Genomic DNA, 12,380 nt, shown 5'->3' on the forward strand with positions numbered 1-12,380 from the left:
CCAAACGTCAGCCTTTCTGCTCCTATGATGCTGCTTGGCCTGCTGTGTTCGTCCAGCCCTGCACCTTGTTGTCTCGGATTCTCCAGCATCTGCAGTTCCTACTATCTCTCATTCTCCCAGGCAGTCAGTTTCCAATCTCCTCCACCTTCTCGAAGAAAAATATTCTCCTCGACTCTGCTCTGATCCTTTGACAATTACTTTAAATCTCTGACCCTGACATTGTACTCACCACTGTGTGAAATAGGATCACCTGATTCACTCTATCCAGACTCATCATACACCTCAATAAATCACCCCTCAATTTCTTCTGTTCCAAAGGAAACAAACTTAACTGATCATTTCTCATAGCTAAAATTCCTCAGTGCTGGAAAAGTTCTCATAAGTCTTTTCTGCGCCCTCTCTACTCATCTTTTCACATGCAGTGAGCAGAATTGTCCTGTATTCTTGAACTGCAGTTGACCAAGTGTTTTATACAGTACCAGCATAACCTCCCAACTCTTATAGTCTATGCCCCCATTAATAAAGGGAAGTATCCTACACAATGTTGACTATTTTATCTACCTGTCCTGTAAATGTCAACGATCTGTCAATAACCATCTGTTCCCATTGGAAGTCAGAATCAGAATAGCCTTTATTATCACGTGCACTCGAATGAGTGCAGTGAAAAGTTTGTAACTTTGCCTCTCGGTGTCATCGTAGATACAGAGTAGCTAGGTACAGATACTGTAAGTGTTAAGAACATAGAACATGGAACAGTACAACACAGTACAGGGCCTTCAGCCCACCATGTTGTGCCGACCTACTATCATACTCTAAGATCAAACTACCCTGCATACCCTACATTTTACTATCCTCCATGTGCCTATCCAAGAGTCATTTAAAAGTTTGTTACAGAGTTAAAAAAATTAAGCTAGCATGGGAGCAGAGGTTACAAAGTCCAGAATTATAATAAAAGTGACCATAAGTACTTAAGTTCCAATCCCCTTCCAACATGAGTTGGTGCCCCCCCTCCGAGCCCCAGAGCAAGAGGCCATGCTGCCTCCACGTGCCGGCCTTCGTCCAAGACTCGCTCCCGCTCCCGCTGCGGGACTCGCACCCTGCTCGCTCCCGCTCCCGCTGCGGGACTCGCACCCTGCTCGCTCCCGCTCCCACTGCGGGACTCGCACCCTGCTCGCTCTGCTGCCACCACGCGTCTTTCAATCATCAAGCACCTGTCCTATTGCTTCCCGGGCCTGAACTGGTTTTGGACTGGTTCAGTCCATGGGTTTTTACTTTTCTGACCAATCTGTCTCTAGGGACCTTGGAAAAAAAAAACTTGTCTAAAATTCTGATAAACTACATCAAATGTGTCACCCTCATTGATCCTCCTCAAAAATTCAGATGAGCTTCCCCAGCAGATCTTTGCAGTCTTTGACTAAATCTTTCTTAATTACAGTTATTAGACCGTAAGAAAGAACAAAATGAGCAGGCCATTCAGCCCCTCAAGATTGCTCTACTATTCGTAGCTGATCCATCACTCCGTGAGTCCTCTTTCCTGCCCTTTCCCCATAACCCTCGAGTCCCCTACTGACAAAGATCACTCTATTTCAGCCTTAAGTATACACAAAGATTCCATCCCCACAACTCTCTGCGGCAAGGTGTTCCAAAGACTCTCAACCCTCAGAGAAAATTCCTCTTCATTTCTGTCTCAAATTAGTCCTCCTTTATTCTGAAATTATGCCACCTGATCCTAGATTCTCCCATGAGGGGAAACATCCTCTCTGTATTTACCTTGTTTGCTGTACTTCAGAGTTTTTCCAATATTTGCCCATTCTTAAGGTTCAGCTGATTTTCTCAAAGTGAAAGAAGCAGAGAATGACAATGATACGATATTTGCAGTCCCATTTTAGTCAAAGAAGATTGCAAAATGTTTGTCAGAACCTTATTTCCTGTCTTGTGTCTCTTAACAGCTGGGAATACACTTCATCCAGACCAACTGCTTTATCTATTTTCAAAGATGCTAAATATTCACTGTTTCCTCTCTCACCACGTTTATACCATCCAATATTTCACATTCTACTTACAGCTGTTGTGATGTGATGTACATGCACCTTTAAGAAGCATAACCTCTGTCCATCCTTCCCCACCATTAGACTGAATATGATATAATCTTATGACTCTGTAAGGCAGAACACAGCAGCAGTAATACAGATCAGACAAGTCTACATAGCCTCCAAATGAACATGATCTGTGTATGGTCTTATCTTCAAACAAAGAACCCATATTATTGCTTTAGCACTCCATGTTGGGTAATTAGTATGCTTGTGATAAACAATCACAGTACATTGGGATGAGCTCTGAGGAAATTCAAGCCCAGTACTACCTTTACAATTTTACTTGAGGTATAATCATGTATGAAATTTCTATATGATTCAAACTGTGAAAAGCCCTTCCTTATTACAGTCCAGTATGATTAATGATTCAGATATGCGAGCTGTCTAGCATAAAGTACTGGTGGAAATATACCAGTAATTGCTTCTAGAAGTGATAAAATATGAAGAACATTTGAAATAAATTTTGAGTTGTATTGGCTTAAGTGTAACTTATTCCCCTCATATACTGAGATTAAATACTTAAGAACCTGAAACAAAATGAATACGCTTTTTTTTGCCACACACCAAGTTGTGATATGAAATAAACAGCCTGTAAAGGTAGTGGAAGCCGATTGGGTAATAAAATTTAGAAGAAATTTTGATAAATATTTGAAGAGAGTAAATTTACACTAGCTTAAGAATTTAACTCCTTTGATTGCAGGCTGGGTCATTTGGTCCTAATGCTCTGGGACAGGAGAAACAGCTTAACATGGTCAGCACAATCTATTCTCTTTAGAATATTGAAAACAAGCATTTCATCTGAACTTTATTTCCCAGTGGGAATGTCTTCTGATTATTCAATGCTGTTTACAATCCACTCTCTCCACTTCTTCAACAATTGTGGTTGCTCTCTTGTATAACATTATGTTGTAACATGGAGCACTGGAAATGTGCTCTCAACAATCCAAGTAACATTCCTCATTCCACCTCTCTCTCTCTGAAGGAGTGCTGCACTAACAGGGTTGCCAGCGTTCAGTCGAGATGTGACATCAATGCCCAGACAAGGAATAAAATGTCATGTCACGCTATCCAAAGAAAAGTAAAGTGGGGAGATGGACACTATAACAGCTAATGTTTTAGAACTTGCATATTGAACTGTGATATCTGTATAACACTTAGACACCACACCTGTGTTTCACTAGCCTACCCCAAGTGAAGTGTCTGTTGTTAAAGTGAATGTATTTAAAAGGTGCAGGTCTAAATGCAAGAACATTCATAACATTCAGCGATCAGAATGAGATAGTAGCCACTCTGAACTTGACTTCCTGGTGGTCAGTACCATGCATCCAACAATTCTGCATTCTTCCCTTCCACCACCTCAGCTAGCAGATTATTTCACACGTTTGCTACTCTGAGTGAAGAATTTTTTTCATTATGATCAATCCGAATTTACTTTCACCAAATGTACCATCGTGCTGTCTCACAAGTGGGACTAGAAACTGATGAGAACATTGGTACAGTATCACTGCCCATCCCTGCCAGATATGGAGAATTTGTACAAAGTAAACAAGTCAAATGGGGAGAAAATAAAGAATTTTGTCTTGTAGATTAAAAAAAATGCAACAAACAGCTGCTGGTCTCAGCAAAACATTAACTTGTTACTTCCAACACACTTTCCTCTTAGGAAGGCAAGGAGAAGAGCTCATGAACCACAGAAATAGAACATATCAGCAGCTGTAACTGGTAAAACAAAGTGGCCAAATTGAAAGATTGAGACTGTTTATCAAAGCATCTTCACTCATGCATCTTGGAGGCATAGTCAGAAGAATTGGCACCTAATTCTCTCACACAAACACAATTTATATAATATTTATCTGCTTTTACCGTGGAGTTTTCAACTGATGTAAAGTTATCAAACAAGCATAAAGGGCTGCATTGTGCTAATTTAATTCAGTTAGCTTGTGAAAATCTTTTGTATATAATTAACATTCATAGTTATATTATGGCACACAAAAGCAGATAGAGAGAGAGAGAAAATTTAAGTAGTTCATTTCACATCACCGATGGGTCAGTTAGCTCAGTTGGCTGGAATGACTGGTTTGAAATACCAACAGCACAGGTTCAATTCCCGCAAAGGACTCCTTGCCCTTGCCCGAGGTGTGGTGACCCTCAGGTTAAACCACCACCACCAGTTGTCTGTCTCTAATGGGAGAGTGGCCTTCTGGGACTAAGGTGACTTTACTGACAAGTTTACATAGCCATTCTTCACTATATACGTGACATTGATCAGTACTCATCTACAATGAATGCATATCTGTCACACTTCAGATATCACATTCTTAATACTAAATAATCTTAACCAGGACCCTGCACTATTACCAAATTGACAGATTTCGCTTTCTATCTTCAGCTCTACCACACCCTGAAATGTAATCAGTCATTCATGTGCATTTTTTTTGCTGCTAGCTGAGTTTCGTCATGTAAGGAAATCAATTGTGACTGCAGATTGAGACATACATAAACTGGTTTCTGTAATTCCCTCCCACTTTTTTTTTGTATTGGTAAAAATAGTAGGTAAACATAAAAAGCAATTTTTCAACAGTCAAGTAAAAAAACTGCAAGAAAAAGCTTTTTCATAATTGGCTCAGGCTTAGAGCTCAGCCTGGAAGTGTGGTGGAGACAGGTTCAATTGAGGGCATTCAAGGAGGGAACTAGATGATTATTTAAATAAAACAATGTGCTAGGGAATGGACAAAAGGCAAGAGAGTTATGATGGTTGTTCGACAGCTGGTTTAGACAGGATGCCTCTTTTTGCACCGAAATAGTTCTGTGATTGTGAAAACTGATATTAGTAAATTTGATTGCCAAAACTCTACATATGATTGTGTACAAACAACATAAATGGAAGGCAGTTGGGAGCTAAAGTAATTAATTGTTTTAATGGTCAGAGATGTTATATTTAATCACAAAAACTCTTGCTTTCGTCAAAGTTGGTATTACGTATTTCAATATTCATAAATTAATGAAACGTTGTTTGATCAAATGTACATGAAAGATGCAGTCCTCTATGATCTCTTGTCTCAGCACTTCAACAGATTTGATTGTATTCCCATGGGAATCTTGTTTAACCTGACAGCCCAGACTATGTTAATATTTTAGTCTCATTAAGTAAGTGGTGCAGTTGTATATATGCTTACTTAGTAACAGTTAGCAATAAGCAGCTGCAAAAATAAAAGCAAATAGCAAACCTGAAGTAGAATTACCATCTCATTAATAATGATCATTTGAACTACCGGATTAATGATCATTAAACTACCATCTGGTTCACTAATGTCCTTTTGGGAAGGTCGTCTGCCATCCTTACCAGTGACTCCAGACCCACGCCAATATGGTTGACTATTAGCTGACCTTGTAAACTGTTCAGTTGCCTCAGAAGTACTGTGGGATAACCAGACTGCAGTTGAGCCAAATGTTTCACTACCATCTTCTCAAGAGCTGTTAGGGATGGGTAACAAACACTTGCCCAGCCGTCAGTGATCATGTCCTAGGAATAAATTTCTTAAAATGAAGTTACAATATTACCTTCTTTTTTTAAAATCTATGGTCTGAGCAAAAGCAAGTGATGGTTTTATTTTGTGTTTGAAGGAAAAAGTGCTTTATTGACATTGTTAAATGCCAATCCCAGCCCAGGAGCTGGAGCATGGTGGGCATTCAGTACGGATGGGATTCTGGACCTTCTCACAGATGTTGGGAAGCCAACTGTTGGGGCATCCCATGACCCATACTGACCCTTTCTACACAATTATGTACTATTTTCTCCTAGAATGGAGGGAAAGTGAGGGACTGTGTGAGATGAAAGTGGCTGGCATAGTTGTTATGCCCCAAATGAATGAGTAGGAATCACAGAGGGCTCGCAGGGTTAGTAGTCCAGGTCAACTGAGTGATTGAGAACAAGTGAGGGAAGGTGTTGAAATAGCGAGAACCGTAGGAGATGGGTGCAGCACAGAACCAGATTCAGATCATTCTCTAATGTGTCACTTCAGCTGCAAACCAATTAAAGTAAATGAAGGTACCAATCTATCACTTTTGGATTCTAGATCTCCATATTAACAGCACAGTTTAGTATAACTCTCAGACATGGAGTGTAGAAAGACAGAAGTAATTATTCAAAACAGCATCAAAAATTATGTTATATATAAAAAACACAGTAGCAGGAAAAAACAGAATCCAATCTGATCTTAAAGATAATAAAACAAAAGTAACAATGGAAAGGTAAGCTAGAAGTGTAAAGAATTCTTCTATCATTTGTGATATTTAGGACATAAAGAATGTTGTTCCTATTTAAATTGGCTGTTAATGGAGCGAATGAAACAATAGCTTATTCAGATACTGACAACATCTGAAATGACTGAAATAGATCCTGTCACATCTTTTACTGTTATTGATAACATGAAACTTCTGTGAACTGCAGAATTTCCTCTCTTTATTCTGACTGAAGAGATGATTAGTAGTGGCCAAGCGAAAGGCAGTCAGCGAGAACAGCCCAAGAACGTACTATTTAGAGGTGAGCTGACCACCTAAGCTTTCGCAGGAAAGGGAATTCTGAAAATATAAACCAGAGGCTGAGACAATTCATTTAACCTTTGAGAATCAGTGTTAATGTTTCAGGTTGGTGACTTTTTATCAGATTAACCCTCCCTCGATCGATGTAAAAGATCACATCCGATCCATAATCAGCCAATATCATATTGAAAAGATTACCAAACCATTTTAAAGAAGTCTTGAAGTGAATGATTAGGAGTACTGTTTAAAAGCATTAAGGAATAGTGATTAATAGCATTGACTTAGTTAGGACCCCGATTTAGCAACTCTTTGTTGTCACTCTGGAAATCGTAGAATATTATTGTACAGAATTATAATGCTCAAATATAAACTCTATGCCAGTATATGCTAACCATCTATGTAAGCCACCAGTACAACCCCAGACAATAACAGCTGTAGGAAATGGGGGGGGGGGGGGGTGGTGTGATGCGTTTTCCAAAAAAAAACTAAGAAAGCAAACAAAATATTTCCTGAAAAGGTGGTATTGTGGGCAATATTGGCATACTGATGAAAATAATTGGACATCAGAAAGTGGAGGGTAGGATTAGATGAGATGGAGTGTAAACAGAAGTAATTCATAAGTTTTCTGTGCTGCAACCTTCTGATCTGTTCTCACTTTTATTGTTAATTTGCAAACAAATATTGAAAGCCCTTTAAAAAACGAATTGATGAAACTTGGTTTAATAGCAGAGGATGATGCAGAGAATTGCACATTTTAATAACACAATGTGTAAAGCAAAGGTCAATAGTTTCATGTTTACTGACCACAAATACTTCAAATTTCCAGAGACAAGAAGAAATATCCCTTGCCGTTCAACCCTGAGGGGGCAATCCCATGGGCACCAGTTTCCCACTGGCACCTTAACTAAACTGGCAATCATATGAAGTTCAAAACTCCTATCAATATTTTACTCCGTCATGAAAGGCATAATGGCTAGGCCCAACCGTATCTACACAGAGTGTGCAATAGGCACAATTTCCAGCCAGTTTCATTGCATCAATAGCAGGATAGGATTCCCAATAAACTTTATTCATTCATAGCCTGTGGATAGAGATTTTGAAACATTCTATTGTAAGAACATACAATGCAGTATCCTGATCAAACCTGGCACTGTCTGGCTATGCAAATGAAAGAAGAAAGATTTGTTTAAGAATTTTATTAAAATGATTAATTAAACAATAATAAATGGGGCATTAAAAGAGACAAAACAATATTACAAAATGTACACAGGCACTAGTCTTTGATAATAAAATGTTATTGAATGATTTAAGGAAAGCCTCACTCTTTATAAAAATAGCAAACAACTTATTTTAAATATTTATATAAATATGCAAAATAAAAGAGACCCAGTATCAGGAATCAGAGCTGCACTATTAAGGAAGGGGAAATAGGTCCATCACTTCAAGTACAGCTCACTAAATAACCTATGAAAGTACCAAACAATTTAGGTGGAATTTCAAAATGTAACCCAAAAGACACCACGTGTAAAACAAACTGAATTAGTCTGCCTGTGTAAACTAATTGCTATTATAAATTACGATCCCTAAACTCAGGCAGAAAAATCCACAGAGTAAGAACAGAATTTGACTTAAAAATCACTTGGTCAAATGGCCTTCCTTGTGAGTGATAAAGTGACTAGTTTGTTTCACAAGTGGAGGCGAAAACCTATTCACTGTAGCACACAATTTATGAACACTTGTGACCTTAAATTTAGACCAAGATTATGTGAATGCAATTTCTAATTTATTTTATTTTCAATGTCCATTATTTCACAAGCTAAATCTGAGGATAGGTAACAATGCACCATTTTAAATTCTATAAAACAGACTATTAATAGTAAAGTAGCCAACATGCTTCTCAAAATATTTCAATGGTGCCACTTGCTGTTTAGAAAAGCCCTAAAACAGCTCATCACATACAATATTTATAACCAAGTGCAATGAAAGTTCAGAGACAAATGCAATAGCCCTCTCACACAGTGCATCAGCTCACAAACATGCGATGAATGACCAGTTTATCTATTCTTGGTCTTTTATTCAGTGATTGGAGAACAATGGTCAGGTCAGCAGAAGAATTCTTTAAATGGTACTACGGAATCTTTACCATCTCACAAAAAGGATAGCATCTCCAACAACTCCTTCAGTAATTCGTATAGATTTGGGCTCAAATGCTTGGTATGGAATTCAACCCACAAACTCTGGCTAGAGATGAGTCTGCTACTAAGGTGACTAAAACAATAATGCTGCAATTTGTCTGTCAGTGTACAAGAAAACAACTCTTACTCCAGCTAGCACACAGAAAGAACAGTCACTTTTCTAAGTACTCGCTGGCAGAGAAAATTGCAGCAGGCAGTGTGCTGGTAATTTCATATAATTCAGTCAGCAGGCCAGGCTGCTCACAGATACAGCACACCTTGGTAACAGGACTTTTTTTTATTCCATCCAGTGCAACACTATAATCAAAAAGCGTGAGAAAATGGATAGGATAGCGGTTGTATGAATTTAGTATTGAGGTGACTCAAGGAGTAAATAACCGTAATTAAACTGGCTGATAGCAAATATAAACTGAATTTTCAGCTTCAGTTGTTAATCTAAGCTCCACAAATTTACACTTGTCATACAGCACATAAGTATCAATAGGTCCTTCAAACTACCTATGCATGACAGCCCCAGTAGGGCAGCGTTGATCGGCTAAACGATATAGGCTGCCTGCAAACTGGTGACAAACATCTCAGCTCAGAAACTGTAGCAAGCACCATGTGACGTGAACAATTAGTAAAAACTGAATCACCTATAAAAATATAGTTTCATTTTACAGCTGATAAAACCACAGGGAGTACTTTCAGATGTCTGGTACCTGCTTGAGTCTTGGCTGCACAACAGTGCATGGCACAGAGATGCCCTAATGAAATGGAGGAAATTAATAATTGGGAAGGAAAGTTGGTCATGGTTGTGGCCACAGAGTTATAGTAAATAATTTCACATCAATAGCATCCCACTTAGTATAACTGAGATTGGTAAGTCACTGGTGAGGAACCAAGCTGAATCCACCTACTTGCCTAAAGGAAGGCAAGGAGGAAGGTTCAGTGAGGGTCATTCCACATCACAACATGTGCATCAACAACCTAAGGGTTCGGCTTCACTGACAATTTAGTCAACCTTACCATTCAGTAGCTGTGGCATGTTATATAACTGCACGCCCTGTAATTTTAGTAGAAGGCTTTACTAATGGCACAAATACTGGGATAAACCAAGCCCTTGGCAGCAAAACATTTATAATGCCCTAACTAATATTACTGTGATGCAAAAAGATTTTTAAAAATTAAATCTGGAACCAACTGTGAATTAACACATCTTAAATTTCTTTTTGGTGTAAACCTATGCCCTGACTATAGGTGCCTGGTAGGAAATCTCATACTGAGGCTCCAGCCATTGCTAACAATAATTATGCCCATTATGTTAGGTACAACTGCTTCTGTCACTAGGGGACCTATACTTGTTCATAATATCATTAGAGCATTCTTAGTCATTCTATAATGAGATTTCTGGTTTTTATTCAGTAATTCTATGACATGTTCAAGAATCTCTTCAGGGTCTTATCCCCAACTTCTTTCGCTGACCTACACTATTGCCCATGAGTTCCTAAGGATCTATAATTGGTCCCTTCACTTACATGAAACGTTGAACTTCATGCTGATATTGAGCCAGATTTCATTGTGTCAACTGAAAACATAGGCTCTAATTCTCCATCCAATACATTTGTATTGTCAAACTGTTTATCCAACATCCAATTTCTGACAAACTACTAACCTCATGTTGTAGTCAGTGAATAAAAATGACGCAGCTGATGAACAGTAAACTTGAAGTAATTAATATCAACTGAAGAAAATTACTAGAATTAAAACCTGACAAATTCTCTGCCACCAATGATCTACATCCTAGGGTTCTAAAATATGTGGCAGCAGAAATTGTTGGTACATTGATAGTGATTTACATTCACAAACAGTGCTAGTGGACTGGAAAGCAACAAATATAAATCTGCTATTCAAGGAAGGACAGAGAGAGCAAACAGGAATCTTGGGGACAATTAGGAGAATCATCAGGAAAATTTCTGAAAACTATTACTAAGGAAGGTAACAAACCAATTAAAAATCATAGTATGATTAGGCAGCGGCAACATGCTTTAAGATAAAATTGTTTCTGAAAAATTATTCGTGTTTTTGAGCATGCAGAAGATTCACACCATCCTCACTTCAAACAATATTGCTGTTCCTGCTCCTCCCTAATGGCATTAGTGTTTTTCCTACAGCATATGGACTGCAGTGGTTCAAGAAGGTGGTTCATTATCACTTTCTTGAGGGCAATTATGGACAGACAATAAATGGTGATCTAGCCAGCAATGCCACATTTCATGAATGAATAAGAAAAACAAGGGTCAATAATTAAAGGACAAATGGCAAAAATGTGGAGGGCGATACAAGGAGAATGTTTTCTTGCTCTGAGTTATGATCTCGACTGCTCTGCTCTATCAAGCACTGCTCGATAGTCTTGTGGAAGCAACTGCATTAGCAACTTTCAACTGGTACTTGGATGTCTAGTTAGAAAAAGAAAATTTGGAAGACTATAGAATGGAACTAATGAATAGATAGCTTTTTTTTAAAAAGGTGAGCTGGGACAGATGTGATTCTATAACAAAAATAGAAACATTTAGGCAGTGCCTAAATGGTATGCAGACAGGGTAGGCCTCCCCGAACTGTAACAAGGAGGAATTGTTAGTCAGTTCTCACCCTGCACTATACAAAAAGGGGCGTTGATTACACAGGCAATGTAGAATAATTACATGATGTGAGATAAAAGAGAACTGGGTATCCGATATAAACTGTAATTGCTATACAAACACAGCTGGTTCCTCAAAAGAAAGAGACAGATTAATGTTGTAATCTGGCTTTCATGAGGCGTCTACATCTAAAACTAATGAGACATCTAAGCTGTTTTCCCTACTTTCAGACACTGCTGAACGTGTTCATTTCCAGCAGTTGGGTTTCATCGAAATGTGTTATAACCTTAGTATTTGTATAAAGAAAACACAGTCTCCCTTCCCAAACCAAAATCATTTAACGAAGTGAAACAACAGAAGTCAGACTTTTGAATAAAAGCAGGTATAAAACCTCCAAGACAAAAGAGGAGGAGGCTGGCTCATGTTCACAGGATATTAATTGTAGCACCTCAAGTTGATAAGGAAGTTTTAAAAAAAACTTCAAGAGATAATGGTGAGACTATGTAAAATTTTGAATATTTTGTGTGGAACTCCTTTAAAGGAAGGACAGTGCAGCTGCCGGAAACACACTCATATTCAATTGGTTGCTGAGGAAATATAAATCCGAAAACTTGAACATTTAGAACTTTTATCAGCTAAATAAAATACAAATGTTTAAACTTGACATGAAAAAAATTGAATGGGGCAATGGAACAGGGAAGGGAGTGAAAGGAAGGGGCAACAGAGCAGAGGGAATGGGAAGATGGAGGAGACAGAATAATGGAATGGAACAAATCAGGTCAATAGAAGAAGGCAGGTAGTGGGCAACAGAACAGGGCAGGCAAAAAGCAAGGGTGGGGTGAATGGACAATGAAGAAAGGGAGAAAAGTGACAACTGAGGGTGGGTTGGGGGGGGGGGGGGGGGGGGGGGGTGGGGGGGGGTGGGGGGG

General features: G+C 38.7%; 1 protein-coding gene across 1 annotated transcript in view; it reads right to left on the minus strand.

Moving 5' to 3' along the window:
* Nucleotides 1–1,204, minus strand: part of LOC109921800 (zinc transporter ZIP9-like) — a 13,308-nt gene extending 12,104 nt beyond the window's left edge. Inside the window, exon 1 of the mRNA XM_048596645.1 lies at nucleotides 1,054–1,204. Within this exon, the coding sequence (XP_048452602.1) occupies nucleotides 1,054–1,204 (151 nt within the window). The remainder of the gene's footprint in view (nucleotides 1–1,053) is intronic.
* Between the last annotated feature and the right edge of the window lie 11,176 nt (nucleotides 1,205–12,380).

The sequence above is a fragment of the Rhincodon typus genome, chromosome 5 (genome assembly GCF_021869965.1).
Source record: "Rhincodon typus isolate 14 chromosome 5, sRhiTyp1.1, whole genome shotgun sequence".
NCBI classification, from domain to species: Eukaryota; Metazoa; Chordata; class Chondrichthyes; order Orectolobiformes; family Rhincodontidae; genus Rhincodon; species Rhincodon typus.